Source organism: Cherax quadricarinatus, chromosome 5, assembly GCF_038502225.1.
Source record: "Cherax quadricarinatus isolate ZL_2023a chromosome 5, ASM3850222v1, whole genome shotgun sequence".
Lineage (NCBI taxonomy): Eukaryota > Metazoa > Arthropoda > Malacostraca > Decapoda > Parastacidae > Cherax > Cherax quadricarinatus.
In genome coordinates this window covers 14,117,476-14,141,748 of record NC_091296.1, presented here as the reverse complement: position 1 = coordinate 14,141,748, position 24,273 = coordinate 14,117,476, and the positions used below count along the sequence as shown (strand labels likewise).

Sequence of the window (24,273 nt, the reverse complement as noted above, 5' to 3'; positions counted from 1 at the left end):
CGTATAGCCACAGCATTAAATTGAGAAGCTTAGGTGCAAGAACTTATAAAATTTACTATTGTATTGAACATGTCCTAACATTGTACAGAAAATACTGTAGGGCAGATTGTCTTGTATACACTGAAGTAATTTTTTTTTTTTTTATTTCAGAACAAAAGACCACATTCTCGCTCATTGCCAGGAAGCCCCAACAGCGATATCGATCCACGAAAATCGCCCATTACCACATCTTTAAGATCCACCACGACTACCACCCCCTTCCACCCTAACCGCATACACACGACCCCTCGTGTAAGACGAGAAAACCCTCGTAAGGTGAAGCTACATATAGTAGACTCTTCAAAATTTGAGAGTGAAAATAAGGCGTGGCCCAACACAAGGATAAAGAAAACTGGCAAATCAGAAAATATTAGTGAATCTACTCCCTTGAGCAGAGATAAACTTGGTGATATTAAAGCTCAAAATTTGCCCGACATAATCCCACAGCTGCCTGAGGGGACGAAAGCATTTCCCAAGAAAGGAGAAAAACCCATTGTGGATGTAACTAGACGAGAGTCGAACAGAAACTTAAAACAAGGTGGGAAAGAGTGCAGTAAGTTGATTGAAGAAAAAATAGGCAGAGAAGAAAGCCTCTCCTCCATTGACCAGAAGAAGACAGACTTGCGTGGGGAGAAGAAGAAAGGCCCCGTGAAGAGAGCAAGTCTGTCAGAAACTGGCACACCAAAGAGTGAAGACCCAAGACCGGAGGAACCCTGGCAAATTTGTGGCAGAGAGAAGGAAGAGATGAAAATTGTGAAGCCAAAACCTGAACCCGATGAGACAAAAAGAAATGGACTTAAAAAAGCTGTAGAAACAAATGCCCGAGAAACTAAGAAAGGAGAGCTGGAGAAGGAGGGAAACAAGGCTGAGAAAAGATCGACAAAGGAACTATATAAGGTGGACATTAAAAAAGCAGATGAACAGACCAGTAACAAAAGAAACCAGGAAGTCAAGAAGGAAGAACTAAAGACTGAACCAAATACAAGGAATATAAAGGAAGAAGTGAATGCAAAGAAAAAAGAAGAGACAAAACTTGAAGATAACACTACAAAAGCAAAGAAGGATAAAGGAAATGTGGATAAAATTAAGACTGAAGATTCAAAGACAGATGCAAGCATAATTAAAACAAAGAAAGATGGAGCAAATGTAAAGAAAACAATGAAAGAGAGGGAGGATCCTAAAACGGAGGAAAATGCTATCAGTGATATGAAGGGAGAAACATACACAGTGAAAAAGGAAGATGCAAAAATAGAAGCAAAAGCAATGAAAAAGGAAGAAGTAAAAATAAGAGATTCAGGTGCAATGAACAAGGAAGAGTTGTTGGAAGCAAACCCAAAACGGAAGGAAGAATCAAGGACGAGAGAAAAACCCATTAAAATTAAGGTGGATGCAAAAACTGACAAGATAAAGGAAATGGCAAGAATAGAAGAGGAAAATGCAAAAATAAACAAAGAAACAAAAGCAGGAGAACCAAGCAAGACAAAAGAGAAAGAAGATTTTGCAGCAAATACGATGAAAACAAAGAAGGAAGTGGCAAATGCAAGGACAAAGAAGGAACTGAAGGCAGAAGATGCTGAAGCAAGATTATCTACAGCAAAAGAATTAACAGAAGTGAAGAGGAATGAAAATGAACCAAAGAAAGATGTGAAAGTAGAATCAAAATGCAAGTTGGAAAAGGACCTGACAAAGACAGGGAAACAGATAGTTGAGGAGCAGGAGGAAGCAAGACCACTAGTCCAGAATGTAAAACCTAGTTTGACAAAGGTGCACTCCACGGTGAACACTGCCGAATTCCCAGAAGCAAACGGAATTGATAGAGAGACAAAAGGTAGTCGGTCAAAGGAGCCAAAAGCCGGTAAAGTTGACACAAAAGAGGCAAAAGCTGGTAAAGTTGACACAAAAGAGGAGAAGGCCAGTCAAGTTGACACGAAAGAGGCGAAGGCCAGTAAGGTTGACACGAAAGAGGCGAAGGCCAGTAAGGTTGACACGAAAGAGGCGAAGGCCAGTAAGGTTGACACGAAAGAGGCGAAGGCCAGTAAGGTTGACACGAAAGAGGCGAAGGCCAGTAAGGTTGACACAAAAGAAACGAAGGCCAGTAAGGTTGACACGAAAGAGGCGAAGGCCAGTAAGGTTGACACGAAAGAGGCGAAGGCCAGTAAGGTTGACACGAAAGAGGCGAAGGCCAGTAAGGTTGACACGAAAGAGGCGAAGGCCAGTAAGGTTGACACGAAAGAGGCGAAGGCCAGTAAGGTTGACACGAAAGAGGCGAAGGCCAGTAAGGTTGACACGAAAGAGGCGAAGGCCAGTAAGGTTGACACGAAAGAGGCGAAGGCCAGTAAGGTTGACACGAAAGAGGCGAAGGCCAGTAAGGTTGACACGAAAGAGGCGAAGGCCAGTAAGGTTGACACGAAAGAGGCGAAGGCCAGTAAGGTTGACACGAAAGAGGCGAAGGCCAGTAAGGTTGACACGAAAGAGGCGAAGGCCAGTAAGGTTGACACGAAAGAGGCGAAGGCCAGTAAGGTTGGCACGAAAGAGGCAAAGGCCAGTAAAGTTGACACGAAAGAGGCAAAGGCCGGTAAAATTGACACGAAAGAGGCGAAGGCCAGTAAAGTTGACACGAAAGAGCCAAAAGCCGGTAAAGTTGACGCGAAAGAGAAGAATGATGAACCGAAAGTTCGTGTGGATCAGCAAGTGGAGCGGAAAGCCAGCAAGAGGAAAGCGGAAGTGCAGGATGATGCACAAACAGAAGAGACTCAGTCCAGTAAAACCAAGATGGAGGGAGTACCCGAAGAAAAGCAGGCAGAACCAAGCCAAATAATGGGAGGAGAACTGAATGAAGGTGAAAGGAAGACAGTAGGAACCAGAATGAAGGTAACAAAGAGAGTAGACTTCAAACCAGTGACACCTGAGGACAGAATTGGAAGAGAGAGAGCAACGAGGGTATCTGAAGTACCTAGGTCAGCAGAGGTACAGTTGACCACAGCACTTGCAAAATCCACAAACCCTCAAGTGGCTAAATCTGAAGCACTTAGGTCAGCAGAAGCACAATTGTCTGCAGTGCTTTCAAAATCTACTAATCGTCAGGCTGCTGAATCTCTGCAAACCCCCAAGTGGCCGAGTCTGCAAATTCTTGGGTGACTGAATCATTAGCCAACTCTGTGGCTGAAACTGTAAATTCTCCAGCGAATACACTGGCAAAAACTCGGGTGTCTGTAGTACTTGCTAAGTCAGAAGAACCTCAGATTGCTGTGCCAGCATCTGTAAAGTCAATGGAAGCTCTGTCTGCAGCACTGGTTAAATCAGCAAATCCAGACGTGTCTGCAGTATTCACAAAGCCTGAAGAACCTTCATTGCCTGGACCGGCTGAGCCTGAAGAACCTTCATTGCCTGGACCGGCTGAGCCTGAAGAACCTTCATTGCCTGGACCGGCTGAGCCTGAAGAACCTTCATTGCCTGGACCGGCTGAGCCTGAAGAACCTTCATTGCCTGGACCGGCTGAGCCTGAAGAACCTTCATTGCCTGGACCGGCTGAGCCTGAAGAACCTTCATTGCCAGGACCGGCTGAGCCTGAAGAACCTTCATTGCCAGGACCGGCTGAGCCTGAAGAACCTTCATTGCCTGGACCGGCTGAGCCTGAAGAACCTTCATTGCCTGGACCGGCTGAGCCTGAAGAACCTTCATTGCCTGGACCGGCTGAGCCTGAAGAACCTTCATTGCCTGGACCGGCTGAGCCTGAAGAACCTTCATTGCCTGGACCGGCTGAGCCTGAAGAACCTTCATTGCCTGGACCGGCTGAGCCTGAAGAACCTTCATTGCCTGGACCGGCTGAGCCTGAAGAACCTTCATTGCCTGGACCGGCTGAGCCTGAAGAACCTTCATTGCCTGGACCGGCTGAGCCTGAAGAACCTTCATTGCCTGGACCGGCTGAGCCTGAAGAACCTTCATTGCCTGGACCGGCTGAGCCTGAAGAACCTTCATTGCCTGGACCGGCTGAGCCTGAAGAACCTTCATTGCCTGGACCGGCTGAGCCTGAAGAACCTTCATTGCCTGGACCGGCTGAGCCTGAAGAAGCTTCATTGCCTGGACCGGCTGAGCCTGAAGAAGCTTCATTGCCTGGACCGGCTGAGCCTGAAGAAGCTTCATTGCCTGGACCGGCTGAGCCTGAAGAAGCTTCATTGCCTGGACCGGCTGAGCCTGAAGAAGCTTCATTGCCTGGACCGGCTGAGCCTGAAGAACCATCTGGACCGGCTGAGCCTGAAGAACCATCTGGACCGGCTGAGCCTGAAGAACCATCTGGACCGGCTGAGCCTGAAGAACCATCTGGACCGGCTGAGCCTGAAGAACCATCTGGACCGGCTGAGCCTGAAGAACCATCTGGACCGGCTGAGCCTGAAGAACCATCTGGACCGGCTGAGCCTGAAGAACCATCTGGACCGGCTGAGCCTGAAGAACCATCTGGACCGGCTGAGCCTGAAGAACCATCTGGACCGGCTGAGCCTGAAGAACCATCTGGACCGGCTGAGCCTGAAGAACCATCTGGACCGGCTGAGCCTGAAGAACCATCTGGACCGGCTGAGCCTGAAGAACCATCTGGACCGGCTGAGCCTGAAGAACCATCTGGACCGGCTGAGCCTGAAGAACCATCTGGACCGGCTGAGCCTGAAGAACCATCTGGACCGGCTGAGCCTGAAGAACCATCTGGACCGGCTGAGCCTGAAGAACCATCTGGACCGGCTGAGCCTGAAGAACCATCCGGACCGGCTGAGCCTGAAGAACCATCCGGACCGGCTGAGCCTGAAGAACCATCCGGACCGGCTGAGCCTGAAGAACCATCCGGACCGGCTGAGCCTGAAGAACCATCCGGACCGGCTGAGCCTGAAGAACCATCCGGACCGGCTGAGCCTGAAGAACCATCCGGACCGGCTGAGCCTGAAGAACCATCCGGACCGGCTGAGCCTGAAGAACCATCCGGACCGGCTGAGCCTGAAGAACCATCCGGACCGGCTGAGCCTGAAGAACCATCCGGACCGGCTGAGCCTGAAGAACCATCCGGACCGGCTGAGCCTGAAGAACCTTCATTGCCCGGACCGGCTGAGCCTGGGGATCCTGCAGTGTCTGAACCAGCTAAGCCTGAAGAACCTCGGGTATTGTCTCAGACACACGCCAAGGCAAATGAGCCTGTGGTTTCAGCAACGCTTGCCGAATCGACAGTCCCATGTGTCTGTGCTGCCATTTCAAAGATGGAAGAGCCTTGGTTACTGCTGCCATCACCAGCATATGCCAAGACAACAGAACCTATGCTCTCTCCTGTATCACTAGAACATTGCAAGTTGGCAGAACCTTGGGAGTCTGTGTCATCCCCACCATCTACAAAGTCTGCAGAGGCTCAGTTATCTGCAGCACTTAAAATGCAGGATCTATATGTTAAATCAAAAGAACCTCATACATCAGTGGCATCACTAGTGTGTGCCAAATCTGAACCTCTGGTGTCTGCAATTATTAAATCTGAAGATTCCCTAGTGTCCACATCACCAGCACTTGCCAGGTCAATAGAGCCTCTGGTATCTTTTCCAGCACCTTTCAGATTGACTGATCCTCTGTTATCTTCAGCACCAGCAAGTGCTGATTCTTCAGAATCTCTGACATTTGCTACATCGTCACCTGCAAAGTTCACAGGAGAAAATCTTGTATCTTCATCGCCAGAGCCTCTGGTATCACCAGCACGTTCAGAGTCGACAGCAGAATCTCTGGTATCTTCTTCACAGACACCTACCAAGTTGGTAGAACCTTCAGTATCTTCATTGTCTGCACATGCCAGGTGTGCAGAGCCTCTTGTATCTACATCATCACCATCTACCAAGTCAACAGGAGAACCTCTGGTATCTTCAACTACATCTATAAAGTATGGAGAACCTCTGGTATCTTCAACCCATATAAAGTCTGGAGAACCTCTAATACCTGTGTCACCACCATCTACCAAGTCTACAAATTCTTTACGAGCCAAGAGCTTGGAGAAGCCTGCTGTTCGGGTAATTGAGAGATGTAACGATGTAGTAATGGTAATAGCTGCTGATATAAAAGGGACGTGTAGTAAATCAACACGTAATGCATGGGTTACATTCCTTAACATTAGCGTATGTTGTAAAATCACATTGTTAATTGGACAACACTGGGGGGGGGGGATAAGTAAGTTTGCATATCCCTGGTTCTGGGTTTGGCTTCAGTTGTTCTCTGTATATACTTTTAAGTAAATATAGTGTCTGTACCCTGAAGGAGGGGAGGGGATATTATAATCAGATTAACTGGAATTGTGATGTCAACACACTTAAGCAATAGTTATTGAGTGATGGTTGAGTGCATTTCCTTTCTTTGGTCCACTCGATGTACTTATAAAAATTTAATGTTACAGGTAACTGATAATTTCTTATAGAATAGTAAAATTAACTGCAAATTTATTCACCTTAAAATAATGATGCATCATTGCACATTAGTCATGCTGCTGTTCTTTTATTGGTCTTGTTCTTCACTGGGGTCCCTTGATGCCAGTGAAGGGCTCTTGATCCTGAGCATTTCGGCTACCCTCCCCTAAAGTCGGTACCTGACCAGCTGGGCTGTGGCTTGTACATTGGATTGCGTGCAGCCAGCAGTAACAGCCTGGTTGATCAGGCACTGATCCACCATGAGGCCTGGTCACAGACCGGGCCGCGGGGGCGTTGACCCCCGGAACTCTCTCCAGGTTGGATCAAATTTTCCATTCCCTGGGTGTTGTATGACCATTGCAGGTTGAGTTCTTTTCCATGACCATAGCACTGTCCAACAGTGGTTTAAATTTATGATTTTCCTAACTAATTTGAGAACACTGAATTTAATTCTGAGCTTGGTTTTGCTCCAGCACTTCGTTTTTGGTAAATTAGCCTCCACAGTGAATATCATAGGCATAACCATCATGGAGAAGAGATATTGGGGAAACCTGATGCACAGTTTGATGGCTTCCTATTTCTGGATGCTGACTGGAAACTCATGCTTCTCTCCCGGGAGCTCCAAGTAGTAAAGGGGAGAGAAGCGAGACCTCAGAGCCTAGATACTTGTATCTACTTACATATTCTACTAAGACCCACCATGCCACTGGATCCCATAGACTGCACCTCTGTTGAGGAGGATGCCCTTTAAGTATCTTAATTTTCTAAGCAGAGATACTCAACCCCAGGTCCTGATGAGGCTAGTACATACATGGTTAAGGATGTTATGGGTGTTGGAGAATCCAGCGGTGTGAATCTTTATATGCGCAAAACTAATCATAGGCACAGTATTTAGTAAAGCATTAATTTGAATATCAGATAAGGTGGGACTGAAGATGCCTCCCTGTGGGGGCTCTAAATTCAGTCTTTAGTTACTTTTATGTCCTGGGAACAACACAGGAGACAGGACAGGTAGCCTTTAATCCATATGCATGCATACATGCATGTATACATTTACATGCATTCAATGAATTAAAGTTAAGAAAGGTAAGTTTGTCATTGCATTCACCACACTATATGCATACAACTCCCATGATTGTTAGGTAACATATCACATGGTACTTAAACATTAAGATTCATAAAAAAAATAATTTACTCAATACACAAAAGCTGTGATCAGCATATAAGTTAGTTTACAACCCCAATTTGGTTTCTGAACTGGATAACAAGCCAAAATTTATTGGCTAGTATAATTTATGCCTGCTCTTTGTAGATAAAGTTGCAGACAATGAACCCTATACATTATATGCCCCTCAAGGAAGGTTCCTTGATGCTAGTGAGGGGCTCTTGATCTAGGGAACTTGATTTGTGCTCCAGTTCCCTGAATTGAGCCTGAATGCCTTCCATCCTTCACCTACAGGCGCTGTATAATCCTACGGGTTTAGCACTTCCCCATGATTATAATACATGTATATGAAAAATGTTCTAGGAAGCTTTTATACATAGGAATGTTTGATGACTGAATTGCTGAACATGTCTTATTGGACCATTTATACATAAATGACTATGATGCTCTAGTTATATTGCAGGAATTATGGCTTTACTCCATTTCAAATTAAAATTTTTGACATAGCTCAAAATTCAATATTTTTTATAACCTAGTTGCCTATCTTGCCAAGATAGTGTGACCCTAAATTGGAAATTCACCATCACTCATTGTGCTCATAGAAGACAAACTTAAAAATCAAAATTATTTAAAGATTTTAAGGTAAATGTGTCAAATATGTCTTAATTATTGGTTATGCAAAAGCCTCTGCAAGTAGTTTTATTTTTATATTAAGTAATGGTACTAGTTAGGGAAAACCAGGTGATGTGATACTGAAATGGGTTAAATATTGTCACAACTTAATTCATGAAAAATCTGTTTAACAGAAAGAGTATTGATTGGTGTTTCGATAACCTATTTGTGACTGCGGGGATGATGAGTAAGGAGTATCAGTGAAATACTCATTACAGAGATGAAGTTAGCTTTGTATATCTCAACTTCCAACAGATACTCATCATTTGGGTCTGCCAAAGAGAATTTGGTTGGAAGTCAAAAGTCTCTTCATTAACATTTCTTGTATTTGTGTTGTGCCTGTTGTATGACCCTTATGGGTTTAGTGCTTAGTTAAGATTATTATTATTATTATGTGTATTGTCTTTTTCCCAGGAACTACCAGCATCAGTTGCCCTTCTGTGTGGTTTGGGTGTTGTTGCTCCAACTATGCCTGTTACCCAGCAGCCTCTAGAGTGTGAACAATTCAGAGATCAACATGAAGAAAAGGAGCAAGCAATAGCTCACGTGGTTAATGGGGAACAAACAGCCTCCCATCACTCGGATGGAGTAGGACAATTCAAAGACCAGCTAAGTAATGGAAAACAGACATTTGCCAAACTTGCAGTTGAAGTGGAACATCTTGAAGATCAGCTCACAAGCAGGGAACAAACTGTTGCCCAGCTGACAAATACACTGGGACATCTTACAAACCAACTCTCACTGAAGGGTCAGGAAGCTGCCCAACTCACAAGTAAGGTGGGGAGTCTAACAAACCAGGTTAAGAATGGCGAGCTGACAGTTGCCAAGCTCTCTGTAGATATAAACAAACTCCAGCTTCAGCTTTCGCACAAGGAAGAAGTGATCATTCATCTTAAGCAGAAAGAAAAAACTGAAATACAGCTCAGAGAGGAAGTAGGTCATCTTACAAACCAGCTCACACTCAAAGACCAAGCAATTTCCCAGCTCACTGCTGAGCTTGGGAGTCTGAGAGACCATCTCACAAATGGCAAAGAGGCACACACTCGTCTCTCTGATGAATCAGATCATCTCTTGGATAAGGAACAGACAATTGACCAGCTCACAAATGATTTGGAATGTCTTGCAGACCAGCTTACAAACAAGGAAGAGATGGTCACTCAGCTCACAAAGAAGGTGGAACAATTTACAGATAAGCTCTCGGACAAGGAAGAAACAGTTGCTCAGCTCACAAATGAAGGTGAAAACCTCCTGGATAAGCTGGCAAATAAGGAAAAGACCATTATCCAGCTAACGGAAGAAGTTGGACATGTCAAACATCAGCTCACAAATAGGGAAGAGACAGTCACCCAGCTAACAAAGAAAGTGGGAGATCTCACAGACCAGCTCACGAATCTGGCAGAGAAAGTGACCCAGCTAACTGATGAGGTGGGACATCTCTCAGACCAGCTGAAAAAGAAAGAGGAGACGGTTGCCAAGCTTTCTAAGGAAGAGGAACAGCTAAGAGATGAGCTGTCAAACAGGGAAGATACAATTACCCAGCTTGGTAATGAGGTTGGGTATCTCATAGACCAGCTCACAGATGGGGAAGAGACAGTCATTAGACTCTCAAATGAAGTCAGAAGCAGAGAAGAGACTGTTAACCAACTTACTAACCAGATGGGGCACATTTCAGAACAGATCACAAATAGAGAAGAAACTCTCTCTCAGCTCACAAAGGAAGTGGGGCAGCTCAGAAGTGAGCACTCAGAGATGGAAGCGACAGTTGCTCGCCTTACAAATGAGCTTGCTAACAAGGAAGAAAGTATTGCAAGTCTCACTGATGAGGTGGGATCACTCTCAGATCAGCTTGCAAACAAGAATGATAAAGTTGCTCAGCTTGTTAAGGATGTGCAATATCTCTCAGAGCAGCTTCGAGATAGGGAAGAAAGACTCGTCCATCTCACCAACAAGGTGGGATCTCTCTCGCACCAGCTGTCTGATCCCAACACTTCAGCTTCTCTTGATCAGGTGAGTTAATAAAGGAAAGAGCTGATATGAGAAGGCTCTTGGCTCCATATATGAAAAACTGTAGTTTCCCTTTAAATTTAAATTTGTAGATGAATGGTTCAAAGAACCGACACGTTAAATTAGACACTAGTGCAACTCTTGGGTATCTTTATTGAGGAAACGTTTCGCCACACAGTGGCTTCATCAGTCCATACAAAGGATAAACTTGAACAGGAGGAGAATGAGGAAATCAGTCCCTCAACCTTGAGTCGATGTGGTCAGTCCATCAATCTTGAATAGATTGATGGACTGACCACATCGACTCAAGGTTGAGGGACTAATTACCTCATTCTCCTCCTGTTCAAGTTTATCCTTTGTATGGACTGATGAAGCCACTGTGTGGCGAACATTTCCTCAATAAAGATACCCAAGAGTTGCACATGTGTATAATTTAACAAATTGAAATTTAAAAATCTTAGTTTATGGACCACTGATGGTCTTAAAGTTTGAAAACTACCCAGTATCCCTTTAAGGATGGTATGCAATACTTCCCTTTATCATGAGATAGTTTCCTATCCATCTGTTCAGTATCCTGCATGCATGCACGCAGCCATATCCCACTGAGGCAGGGTGACCTCAAATGAATGTAATAATTTATACACAAGAAAGGGATTAATATGTAGTATGCATCTTGGGAAAAAAAATACCATGAAAAATTAAGAGGAACTAGAAATGCCCTCCCCTGAAGGTGTGTATGTAAACTCAAAGTACTCAAGTGTATTTGTTGATTTTTAGGATTTGTATTTTCACATTTTTAACTGCATTTTAGTGATTTTTTTAATTTGTTGCAGAAACACCAGGAAGCAGTAGCCCTAGCAGAGTTGAGGCAGCAGAGTGAAGCCAAAGAGCAGGTTGTCATAATGCTTAAAGAGAGGCTCAACCACCTGTCGCTTCAGCTGGTAGAGAGCGACAGGTTGGCACTGAAGTGGGAGGTATGGTTAGATCAGCTGTGTGCATGATTGAAGGAGGAAATTAAAAAGGCCTGTCCTAATGATTAAGCCATATAGCATGAACTAATAGAATATTCGCTTCTCTTGTATTCATTGTAAACTCGCCTAATGACCTTATGCACAGAATTACTGGACTGTTATTGCCTTAAGTTTTAAGTTTCCCCAAAATGCTCTGCATATAAAGGGGCTTTTGGCATGCACACACAATTTTTATAATCTTTTGTATAAAGATAAAGGTTTATTTCTTTGTAGAGGTTACAATATGTAATTACAATTTTTGTTTCCTGAGTACAAAGAAAGCCATTATCGTGCTGGGGCATTTTGGGCAGACTAATCCTAATACATAGTACTACAGTGGACCCTCAACCAGCGATGGCATCGATTAACGATAAATCTGACTAGCGATACATTTTAACACAAAAATTTTGCCTCGACTAGCGCTTAAAAACCCGACCAGCGCTATTCGTTCCATACCATACGCATCCACTTTGGCCTGAGCGCGCCTCACTTGTCCCTTTGGTGCCAGTGTTTACAAGCCAGCCAGCCACCGCAGTCGCTTCCAAACATACAACTGGAACATTTCATGTTATCACACCCTTTTTAGTGGTTGCACCTGCAAAATAAGTCACCATGGGCCCCAAGAAAGCTTCTAGTGCCAACCCTACAGCAAAAAGGGTGAGAATTACTATGGAGATGAAGAAAGAGATCATTGATAAATATGAAAGTGGAGTGCGTATCTCGGAGCTGGTCAGGTTGTATGATAAACCCCAATCAACCATCGCTACTATTGTGGGCAAGAAAATGGCAATCAAGGAAGCTGTTCTTGCCAAAGGTGCAACTATGTTCTCGAAACTGAGATCGCAAGTGATAGAAGATGTTGAGAGACTGTTATTGGTGTGGATAAACGAGAAACATAGCAGGAGACAGCATCTCTCAAGCGATCATATGTGAAAAGGCTAGGAAGTTGCATGACGATTTAATTAAAAAAATGCCAGCAACTAGTGATGTGAGTGAATTTAAGGCCACCAAAGGTTGGTTTGAGAGATTTAAGAAGAGTAGTGGCATTCATAGTGTGATAAGGCATGGTGAGGCTGCCAGTTCGGACCACAAATTGGCTGAAAAATATGTGCAGGACTTCAAGGAGTACATAGACAGTGAAGGACTGAAACCTGAACAAGTGTTTAATTGTGACGAAACAGGCCTGTTTTGGAAGAAAATGCCAAGCAGGATGTACATTACTCAGGAGGAAAAGGCACTCTCAGGGCATAAGCCTATGAAAGACAGGCTTACTCTGTTGATGTGTGCCAATGCTAGTGGTGATTGCAAAGTGAAGCCTTTATTGGTGTATCACTCTGAAACCCCCAGAGTGTTCAGGAAAAACAATGTCCTCAAGGCTAATTTGTGTGCTGTGGAGGGCAAACAGTAAGGCATGGGTCACTAGGGACTTTTTCTATGACTGGTTACACCATGCATTTGCCCCCAATGTGAAAAATTACCTAATTGAAAAGAAATTAGACCTTAAGTGCCTCCTGGCATTAGACAATGCCCCTGGTCATCCTACAGATGTGGCAGAGCGACTTTCTAGGGACATGAGCTTCATTAAGGTGAAGTTTTTGCCTCCTAATACCACTCCTCTCCTGCAGCCCATGGACCAGCAGGTTATTTCCAACTTCAAGAAACTGTACACAAAAGCTATGTTTGAAAGGTGCTTTGTAGTGACCTCCAGAAACTCGACTGACTCTAAGAGAGTTTTGGAAAGATCATTTTACCATCCTCAATTGTGTAAACATTATAGGTAAGGCTTGGGAGGAAGTGACTAAGAGGACATTGAACTCTGCTTGGAAAAAACTGTGGCCAGAATGTGTAGACAAAAGGGATTTTGAAGGGTTTGAGGCTAACCCTGAGAATCCTATGCCAGTTGAGGAATCCATTGTGGCATTGGGGAAGTCCTTGGGGTTGGAGGTTAGTGGGGAGGATGTGGAAGAGTTGGTGGTGGAGGACAGTGAAGAACTAACCACTGATGAGCTGCTAGATCTTGAACAGCAAGAGGGCAGACCTGAGGAAACTGCTTTGGAGGAGGGGAGAGAGAAATTGAAGAAGTTGCCTACTTCTAAGATAAAGGAAATGTGTGCAAAGTGGCTTGAAGTGCAAACCTTTTTTGATGAAAATCACCCTGACACAGCTACTGCAAGCCGTGTTGGCAACCTGTACACTGACAATGTTGTGAACCACTTTAGGAAAGTCATAAAGGAATGAGAGGTACAGGTATCTATGGACAGATATGTTGTGCGACAGAAGTCCAGTGACTCTGAAGCTGGTCCTAGTGGCATTAAAAGAACAAGGGAAGTAACCCCAGAAAAAGACTTGCTGCCTCAAGTGCTAATGGAAGGGGATTCCCCTTCTAAACACTAACACCTCTCCCCTCCTCCCATACCATCAATCATCACCAGATCTTCAATAAAGGAAAGTGTCTATGTAGCTGTGCATGTAATCTTCAGTTTGTGTGTATTAAAATTAATATTTCGTGTGGTAAAATTTGTTTTTTTCAATACTTTTGGGTGTCTTGCACGGATTAATTTGATTTCCATTATTTCTTATGGGGAAAATTAACTTGACTAACGATAATTGAGACTAACGATGAGCTCTCAGGAACGGATTAATATCGCTGGTTGAGGGTCCACTGTACTTAAAACTAGACCAGAAATGGTTAACTGTATTACAATCTTGTTCAATCCTAATACAGGTCTCCCTCAACTTTTGTGGGCTTCACACATTCGCAAATTCCCAACCGCCAAATTCCCAGCCGCCAAATCATATTCAAGATTCCCACTACCTGCGAGTCCCTACTACCCTCCCTCCAACCCCAGCAACTGGCAGCCAGCCCTCCCACCACTGTGTGGTGAGCGTTTTGTTCATTATTTGCTATTAAACTACAGTATAAATAATGTAAACCCATTCATGACTGCACATTGGAATGGCTATTCAGACAGGTATTGGATGGTGACATCATGTGTTTACTCTTGAACACAGCAAAGAATCAAACATTTCTGCTACTGCTAATAATAACAATAGTAATAATAATAATAAATATGATAGAATTAAAGGAAATTGTACAAAAATACGAGGGAGTGGGTGACACATCGTCAGTGTGGATTTGTTTATGCTGGAGTGAGCCTTAGTCTCTGTGCTCTTCCAAACATTTCACAATAATTCATTCTGTTTGGTGCTTGTAGATTGAGTGGTAGAGGCAGTGGCAGAGGCAGCGGTATTTAATATACATGTTATTAAATACCGCATGTTATTAATAATACATGTTATTAATAATACATTATTAATAATATGTACTATTATTATTTATAACATACATGTTATTAAATACCACTGCCTCAACTGCTGCCTCTACCATTGCCTCGACCGCTGCCTCGCCCATTGCCTCAACCGTTACCTCAACCGCTTTCTCAACCATTGCCTCTACCACTCCAGTCGCACTCAATCTACAAGCACCAAACACAATGAATTATTGTGAAATGTTTGGAAGAGCACAGACTAATGCTCACTCCAGCATAAACAAAGCCACAATGACGATGTGTCAACCACTCCCTCGTATTTTTGTACAATTTCCTTCTTCAATTCTATCTTATTTATAATTATTATTATTAGTATTAGTATTATTATAAGTAGTATTAGTATTAGTAGTATTATTCGTAGTAGTATTATTATTCGTAGTAGTATTATTATTCGTAGTAGTAGTATTATTCGTAGTAGTAGTATTATTCGTAGTAGTAGTATTATTCGTAGTAGTAGTATTATTCGTAGTAGTAGTATTATTCGTAGTAGTAGAAGAAATGTTTGATTCTTTGCTGTGTTCAAGAGTAAACACATGTCACTGTCCAATACCTGTCTAAATAGCCATTCCAATATGCAGTCATGAATGGGTTTACATTATTTATACTGTAGTTTAATAGCAAATAATGAACAAACAAAACGCTCACCACTGGTGGGAGGGCTGGCTGCCAGATGCTGGGGTTGGAGGGAGGGTAGTAGGGACTCGCAGTGGTTGAGGAAGTGGTGGAGGCAGTGGTATTTAATAACATACATGTTATTAAACCATAACATGTATATATTTAGTACAATTTATGACATTTTCATGTATTTTATGATTGTTCATGGTTCAACAAGTTAAGGAAGCAGTCTTGTATTATATTTCCCTACAATATATTGGGGCATTAAACATTCGAGAGAGGGTGTGGTAGGTAAGTTTGGGGTGCCAGGTGTAAATGATAATGGGAGCCCTTTGATTGAACTTTGTATAGAAAGGGGTTTAGTTATAGGTAATACATATTTTAAGAAAAAGAGGATAAATAAGTATACACGATATGATGTAGGGCGAAATGACAGTAGTTTGTTGGATTATGTATTGGTAGATAAAAGACTGTTGAGTAGACTTCAGGATGTACATGTTTATAGAGGGGCCACAGATATATCAGATCACTTTCTAGTTGTAGCTACACTGAGAGTAAAAGGTAGATGGGATACAAGGAGAATAGAAGCATCAGGGAAGAGAGAGGTGAAGGTTTATAAACTAAAAGAGGAGGCAGTTAGGGTAAGATATAAACAGCTATTGGAGGATAGATGGGCTAATGAGAGCATAGGCAATGGGGTTGAAGAGGTATGGGGTAGGTTTAAAAATGTAGTGTTAGTGTTCAGCAGAAGTTTGTGGTTACAGGAAAGTGGGTGCAGGAGGGAAGAGGAGTGATTGGTGGAATGATGATGTAAAGAGAGTAGTAAGGGAGAAAAAGTTAGCATATGAGAAGTTTTTACAAAGTAGAAGTGATGCAAGGAGGGAAGAGTATATGGAGAAAAAGAGAGAGGTTAAGAGAGTGGTGAAGCAATGTAAAAAGAGAGCAAATGAGAGAGTGGGTGAGATGTTATCAACAAATTTTGTTGAAAATAAGAAAAAGTTTTGGAGTGAGATTAACAAGTTAAGAAAGCCTAGAGAACAAATGGATTTGTCAGTTAAAAATAGGAGAGGAGAGTTATTAAATGGAGAGTTAGAGGTATTGGGAAGATGGAGGGAATATTTTGAGGAATTGTTAAATGTTGATGAAGATAGGGAAGCTGTGATTTCGTGTATAGGGCAAGGAGGAATAACATCTTGTAGGAGTGAGGAAGAGCCAGTTGTGAGTGTGGGGGAAGTTCGTGAGGCAGTAGGTAAAATGAAAGGGGGTAAGGCAGCCGGGATTGATGGGATAAAGATAGAAATGTTAAAAGCAGGTGGGGATAGTTTTGGAGTGGTTGGTGCAATTATTTAATAAAATGTATGGGAGAGGGTAAGGTACCTAGGGATTGGCAGAGAGCATGCATAGTTCCTTTGTATAAAGGCAAAGGGGATAAAAGAGAGTGCAAAAATTATAGGGGGATAAGTCTGTTGAGTGTACCTGGTAAAGTGTATGGTAGTTATAATTGAAAGAATTAAGAGTAAGACGGAGAATAGGATAGCAGATGAACAAGGAGGCTTTAGGAAAGGTAGGGGGTGTGTGGACCAGGTGTTTACAGTGAAACTTATAAGTGAACAGTATTTAGATAAGGCTAAAGAGGTCTTTGTGGCATTTATGGATTTGGAAAAGGCGTATGACAGGGTGGATAGGGGGGCAATGTGGCAGATGTTGCAAGTGTATGGTGTAGGAGGTAGGTTACTGAAAGCAGTGAAGAGTTTTTACGAGGATAGTGAGGCTCAAGTTAGAGTATGTAGGAAAGAGGGAAATTTTTTCCCAGTAAAAGTAGGTCTTAGACAAGGATGTGGGATGTCACCGTGGTTGTTTAATATATTTATAGATGGGGTTGTAAGAGAAGTAAATGCGAGGGTCTTGGCAAGAGGCGTGGAGTTAAAATTAAAGAATCACACTTAAAGTGGGAGTTGTCACAGTTGCTCTTTGCTGATGACACTGCTCTTTGGAGATTCTGAAGAGAAGTTGCAGAGATTGGTGGATGAATTTGGTAGGGTGTGCAAAAGAAGAAAATTAAAAGTGAATACAGGAAAGAGTAAGGTTATGAGGATAACAAAAAGATTAGGTGATGAAAGATTGGATATCAGATTGGAGGGAGAGAGTATGGAGGAGGTGAATGTATTCAGATATTTGGGAGTGGACGTGTCAGCACATGGGTCTATGAAAGATGAGGTGAATCATAGAATAGATGAAGGGAAAAGGGTGAGCAGTGCACTTAGGAGTCTGGAGACAAAACTTTGTCCTTGGAGGCAAAGAGGGGAATGTATGAGAGTATAGTTTTACCAACGCTCTTATATGGTTGTAAAGCATGGGTGATGAATGTTGCAGCGAGGAGAAGGCTGGAGGCGAAACAGAATGACTTCAAGAGTGTATCAGTCTGTAGTGGAAGGAAGGTGGGGTAGGGGTCAGCCTAGGAAAGGTTGGAGGGAGGGGGTAAAGGAGGTTTTGTGTGCGAGGGGTTTGGACTTCCAGCGGGCATGCGTGAGCGTGTTTGATAGGAGTGAATGGAGACAAATGGTTTTTAATACTTGACGTGCTGTTGGAGTGTGAGCAAAGTAACATTTATGAAGGGATTCAGGGAAACCGGCAGGCCGGACTCGAGTCCTGGAGATGGGAAGTACAGTGCCTGCACTCTGAAGGAGGGGTGTTAATGTTGCAGTTTAAAAACTGTAGTGTAAAGCACCCTTCTGGCAAGACAGTGATGGAGTGAATGATGAAAATTTTTCTTTTTCGGGCCACCCTGCCTTGGTGGGAATCGGCCAGTGTGTTAATAATATTTTCTCAGCCATTAGCCGCCTCTTTGCAGTATATTTTCGTATGGTTTTTATGGTTGTATTCTCATTTTTTTGGACTCCTTTGATAGAATGGAAGATATATTACAGAAATACATGATTTTAATTGCTTTCATAACAAAAAGTACCTTGAAATTGAGCTCAAAGTAGCGGAAATGTTCGATTTTTGCCAATGTTCAATGAACTTTGTGCAAGTCAAGTTGGTTAATTTTATTGTGTATTCTGACATAACCACTCTGTAATCCGGCAAACTCAGTAATCCGGCACACTACAGGTCCCAATGATGCCGGATTTGTGATGGAGGACATGTATAGAGCAAGGAGTGTGGTTTGTGGTACATAGTATCATATCTTGGAAAGACTGCCTACTGATTTGGAAATTTTCTTGGCTGTGTTGGATGTTGGAGTGAAATTTAAGATTACAGTCAAGAAGACCTAGAAATTTACACTTGGTGTGTCTTGATATAGGGGAACCATTTATCGATATATTAAGTTGGATATTTAACCCCTTGACTGTCACAACCCCAAATCCTGAGGTCTCCTGGTGTCACAAAATTTAAAAAAAAAATTCTTATGAAATGTTAGAGAATCTTTTCCCGATTGTAATGACACCAAAAGAAAAATTTGATGAACACTGACAGAATTGCACTCGCGCGAAATTAGCCACCTCGGCGATATTCACAAATCGGCGATTTCTCCCAATTTGATCCCTATTTTCGGCTAATTCCATTGTTCCAGTCGACCAAACTCATCACTATTTCTTTAGAACTCCATTTTTTCTATAGATTTAGTTCAAGAAACTGCCCATTTACTGATTTCAACTACCCAATAACGTCAGAAATTTGCAATTTGGCCAATTTCACGAAAATTAAAAAGACAATTTCAAAATAGGGTCCAGAATGAACAATGCAGACATTCCTGGCTGTAAAATAACATTTTCTTTGTTCATCAGTCATGTCTCCAGGCCCCTCTGATATTACTCTTGCTTTCTATTTTGAATTTTTATTCAAACAAAAAATACTTACTATTATGCAGACTACTGCAATATTGCAATAATTGTATAAATGTCAACCCATTCATGACTACGTATTAGAATGGCTGCTTGGACATTTATTGGAAAAAACATCATTTGTTTACCTTGAACATCGGCAAAAAATCACATTTCCCCTACTTTGAGCTCTATTTCAAGGTTCTTTTCATAGTAAAACCAATCAAAATCACCTCTATTTCTATAATGTTTTTTTCATTCTGTCCAATGAGACCAAGAAAACGAGAATACAACCATAAATACTATACGAAAATAGACCACAAAGTCGGCATTTTAATTAAAAAAAAAAAAAAAAAAAAAAAAAAAAAAAAAAAAAACTCATTATGCACTGCATGCTGCAGGATTTTTTTTGTGGTGCACACTGACCACACAGACCCATTCTCTCACATGTGGACCTACCAGCTTTCTCCTGCTTGATTTGAAGCCGCTAGAATTTGAGTGTAAAAGTCAAAACTGTGGCTCATAAGATGTATATATACGACCAAAACAGTCAAAGGGTTAACGGCTGTTCTTGTAAGAAATTCACAAGGGCTCTTTCTGAGGAATTGGAATTATCCCTTTAGTCTTAGTGAACTTGTTTGCCTTTCATTCTTCTGGCACTGTATGGCTTGGAGTTTAGTACTTCCACCATGCATGCAATCAGGAAATCCCCCACCCCCCCCCCCCCCATCACCACCACCAATCCCCCACCACCAAAAAAAAAAAAAAAAAAAAAAAAAATTGTGAGCATTGTACTACTAGGTGTAAGAATTCATAGGACAGCTTACTATGTAACATAGACAAGTATGGTAAAAAGACTACAGTGCAAGTCTTTAGAGAATTTTGCTCTAGTAGAGCTTAGCTCTGTTTAGAGAACTGTGTAGTCTGTAAAGTCTTGATCTGCACATTTTTTTCTCTAGCATATTCTCTTGCAGTTTTAATGAGGCCATTAGTCATAACTAACTGAAATTTTGTGATCTTTTTCTAATAACCAGAGCTGGTAAATTTTCCCCAGACACACTGATCGTGGGTTTTATCCCCGCCTGCGGTATGGTAAATTTACCCAGTTTTGTAGTTTTGTAAACAAGAAATTAGTGTTCTAGTACAGTGCTCCAACTGAACACTATTAAAATAATCCAACTCTTAGTGTCCCAGTTTTCTGATGTTATGATCTAACTTTAAGATAAAAATGCCCAAGCTTCTAATGCCTAACCTTTGTGTATAATACACAAACTTTTTAATAAAATATCCTGCATTCTTAATATCTTCAAAAAGGAACAATGCTATTTTCTAATAACATGAACCAACACTTAGGCAAGAAATAAGGAGCTTAGCCAGAGACTTGAGACAGAGAAGAGATGCAGAGAAGAGGAGAGAATGAGGCAACAAGAGAACTCCTCTCTACCCTTGGTGCAACAGGTTAGCAGCAAGTTTGCAGATAAGGAAGTTTGTGCCAGAAGCAAGGTCAGTCATATCAGGTTTATGTGGGTTATAAGATGCACTCAAGAAAATGCATAAATGGAAAGCAAATGTTCATTTTTATAAAAGTTTGCATTCCACTACAGACATTAGTTAAGATCTTTGTTGAGGTTATGCATATGGATGTTCATGCAGTTTTGAATTTTGGTTTTGTATGCATACAGTACATTATTACAGGCATACAGTTGATAAATTCTCAAGATTTAACTTGGGATTTTTGTATTGTTTACAGAATTCTCTGCATTCTCTAAGGGATGGGTGGGAAATTGTATGGAAAACTGTTTTCAGAATTTTAAGATTTTTTTTATTTAATATTTCTAAATTATCAGTTACTAGCCTTCATATCCTGCCTTTTGATTATTTTCCCTTAAATAGTTTACTCCATTCTCAATGATAAATGACATGCTCATCAAAAATTCCACTTTTTAAACTTATGAAAATGATGTTAATCTACCTACTACTATATATACGTAATGTGTGCACATGTGTGCACGTGTGCACAACTAGTGTTAAATGCAGGACTCTGTATTCAAAAATTAAACCTGCAACTTCTCAATTGTGTAAATTAGTGGTTTTATGTTTTCAGGGTGAGGCAACTGCGGTCTTTCCCAACCTAGGCAGCACTAGCTACATAAATTCTGTTGTCCAGTGTCTCTTCAGCATAAACGTTTTTAAAGATTACTTCATCCAGGACTCGTACAGGTGAGAAATGCATGCACGAAACATAATCATAGTAGCATAAGAAGTTAACACTTTGGCTGTCCCACCAGTGGAAATAAGTCACTATCTTGTTTTGGGTTATCCTAGGTAATTTACACGTTAGTATGTATGAAAATTTGTGTACCTGTATCTAACTAAACTTACTAACCACAAAAAGAATTTGCATTCAGCATCTCAGTCTGTAGTTGTCTTTTTCAGAAATTAAGAACACAACCCTTTCAGTGGCAGTCTTGTAGAACATTGAGGCCAGGATCCCTCACGTAGTTCTGTCATAAGCTCAGCTTACTTGGATTGTTGGGTTTAAAATAGGATTGTTGGGTTTAAAATAGGATTGTTGGGTTTAAAATAGGATTGTTGGGTTTAAAGTAGGATTGTTGGGTTTAAAGTAGGATTGTTGGGTTTAAAGTAGGATTGTTGGGTTTAAAGTAGGATTGTTGGGTTTAAAGTAGGATTGTTGGGTTTAAAGTAGGATTGTTGGGTTTAAAGTAGGATTGTTGGGTTTAAAGTAGGATTGTTGGGTTTAAAGTAGGATTGTTGGGTTTAAAGTAGGATTGTTGGGTTTAAAGTAGGATTGTTGGGTTTAAAGTAGGATTGTTGGGTTTAAAATAAATTGTTGGGTTTACAATAGGATTGCTGGGTGTTTTATTAGCCAATTCTTGGTATCCATTGATAGAACAGAAGACACTACTGAAATAGGTGATTAAGGTTGGTTTCAAGGCCAGAATTAACTTGAAATTGGGCTCAATTTAGCAGAAATTAGATTTCTAGCTAATTTTCCTGAGGATGGGTAAAGCCTTCCCTATGTGCCCCTTGGTGTGTTTTATGGGCTTTTAATAGGTCTGATTTAATTGGGACACTGTAAACCATTACCCATCATTTTTGGTTATATTTTATTATCCAAGAATGAGTAAATTCTTTATTTTTGTGTGATCATGAATTCAAAGTTGTATGACCCTGGTGGGTTCAGCACTTAGTTTTCATTATTTCCATTTTGAATTTATATTAGAGTAATATAGGAGAGGCCTGGGGACATGTTTAACCCTTTGAGGGTCGACAGGCCCTCTCCGAGACTTGTTCTCAGGGTTGGCCAAATTTAAAAAAAAATCTTATGAAAAAGATAGAATCTTTTCCCGATCATAATGACACCAAAAGTATGAAATTTGATGGAAAACTTAGGGAATTATGCTCTCACGAAGTTATTGGTCTCGACGATGTTAACGCATCGGCGATTTTTGCCCACTTTGAGCACTATTTTCAGCCAATTCCAGTGTACTAGTCGACAAAAATCATAACTATTTCTCTAGAACTTCATTTTTTTTCTATTGAATGAGTATGAGAAACCACCCATTTACTGATTTCAACTATCCAATACAGTAGTCAGAATTTAGCAATTTTGCCAATTTCACACAAATTTCAAAAGATGCCAATTTCCAAATAGGGTCCAGAATAAACATGATATTTCCGTGATACAATGTTTGTACCAGAGATGGGTAACATTTGGTTGTGCATGCAGGAAGTCCATAGTATATAAAGCATTTTGGGACAAGCTTAAACCTAACTTATCCTTGTGGGTTTGGCACTTTTATTACAATAAACCTAACTTCAGATTTTAGTGGCAATAATTATTTGTTATACTGTAGTTGTCCCTTCCCCCAATATCCACAGGAAAGGGGGGGGGGGATATTAAAATCATGTGATACAGTAAATGGTGTATTGGTAGATGGTGTGGGTGGCATTGTGGGAAAGGGGGATATTGCACCGTGTGTGCTCTCTCCAAATGCTAGCTAGACCCATAGTCCTGCTGTGGGAGGGGAAAAATTCCATCAAGTGGTTTAAGGAAACATTTTGCGCAACATGCCGTGCCAACTCCTTAATGATTTATGTAATATCAAGCATTTTTATTCTTGACTGGTTGCACTTTTTCAAGGGTATTAATACAAAACTGCATAATCTGATTATGCATTAATTGAGGGCTTGTGCATATTCAGTGAGAATTGTTAGTTTTTTTAAATTTCATATTTTGAAGGTGCTTTGTAACATTTTTTAAAGGGTTTAGTGTTGCATTGTAGCAGGAGACAGGGATACCACTATTGTACTGATAGTCTTTCACTTGCAACAGGCAAGATGTGAATGAGAACAGTGAGCATCATGGACGTGTTGCCATAGTCTTTGGCGAGGCCATGAAGGCCTTCCATTCTGGCCAAAGCACTGTTGAGGCTGTCAGAACCTTAAAGGTAAGTCCTGACAATGAAGTGGTTTGATGAAGGCATATTGAGTGATTTTAGTAAGTACATATTAGGTAGTCTGAGGGCATAGCATGGGTGTGAAATGCCAGCCAATAAAGTATAGAAAGTTGTAATTTGTGGGCAACTTGGATATTTCCTAGTTTGCCAGATATCCATTTAAAGAAGTGCCTTTAAGGTTGAAGGACACAAGCTCCAAGGAACTGGAGCTGCACCTCCCTCAGGTCAAACTTGATTTCTTCTTTCCCCCCTCATTTCCCAATCTGATTCTTAGGGGTTTGGCTTTTCCTTGTGAACATATCCAAATTTTAAAATTAAGATTTTTTTTCCTTTTCCATTTTTAGGTATTGCAAAAATGTTCAGGCATTCAAAATGAGTATTTTGTCATATTTCTGTAAGAATTGCTTTTCTAGACATGGAGAGAACTAGTAAGATATTAATTTTTTTTCTTGTAGGAAGTGATAGAGAGCTGTAACAAGGAAATACACAGTCACCTGCATCAGCCACAGCCACAGGAAGGCTGTGATCTTCTTGCTTTACTTCTAACTCAACTGCATCAGGACCTGACCCCTGTGAGTTGCACAATATTGCATAACTTGGAGAAAGGAGACTTTCTCCAGTGAAAATAGGACCTTGACAGCTGTGACATCACCATGGATGTTTAATACATTTATATACAAGTGAATGCTAGGGTGTTTGGGAGAAGTTTAAGATT

General features: G+C 41.5%; 3 protein-coding genes across 9 annotated transcripts in view; all 3 read left to right on the top strand.

The window, feature by feature from the left end:
• LOC128684684 (enolase-phosphatase E1) overlaps nucleotides 1-3,177 on the top strand; it is a 93,800-nt gene extending 90,623 nt beyond the window's left edge. For 6 of the 7 annotated variants that reach the window (XM_070100400.1, XM_070100404.1, XM_070100416.1 and 3 more), the window contains exon 6: nucleotides 151-3,177. In XM_070100400.1, coding sequence (XP_069956501.1) covers nucleotides 151-3,177 — 3,027 coding nt within the window. The remainder of the gene's footprint in view (nucleotides 1-150) is intronic. The other variant, XM_070100423.1, reaches the window with a different exon arrangement.
• The window catches only part of mbt (serine/threonine-protein kinase PAK mbt), a 558,896-nt gene that overhangs the window by 477,973 nt on the left and 56,650 nt on the right, over nucleotides 1-24,273 (top strand). The window lies entirely within an intron of this gene.
• LOC128684876 (uncharacterized) lies at nucleotides 3,141-24,196 on the top strand. The gene is made up of 7 exons (XM_070100382.1): nucleotides 3,141-6,068; nucleotides 8,710-10,302; nucleotides 11,133-11,273; nucleotides 20,431-20,580; nucleotides 21,182-21,297; nucleotides 23,435-23,549; nucleotides 24,014-24,196. Exons 1-7 carry the CDS (start codon nucleotides 3,309-3,311, stop codon nucleotides 24,179-24,181), a joined length of 5,043 nt encoding a protein of 1,680 aa, XP_069956483.1. The 5' UTR covers nucleotides 3,141-3,308; the 3' UTR covers nucleotides 24,182-24,196.

What these genes read in the sequence shown, in the direction of transcription:
- LOC128684876 (XM_070100382.1), top strand. Translation starts at nt 3,309, where the DNA reads ATGGAAGCTCTGTCTGCAGCACTGGTTAAATCAGCAAATCCAGACGTG. An exon ending in TGGAGAAGCCTGCTGTTCGG is followed by an intron (nt 6,069 to 8,709) that starts GTAATTGAGAGA and finishes TCTTTTTCCCAG; the next exon opens with GAACTACCAGCATCAGTTGC. An exon ending in GGTTGGCACTGAAGTGGGAG is followed by an intron (nt 11,274 to 20,430) that starts GTATGGTTAGAT and finishes ACCAACACTTAG; the next exon opens with GCAAGAAATAAGGAGCTTAG.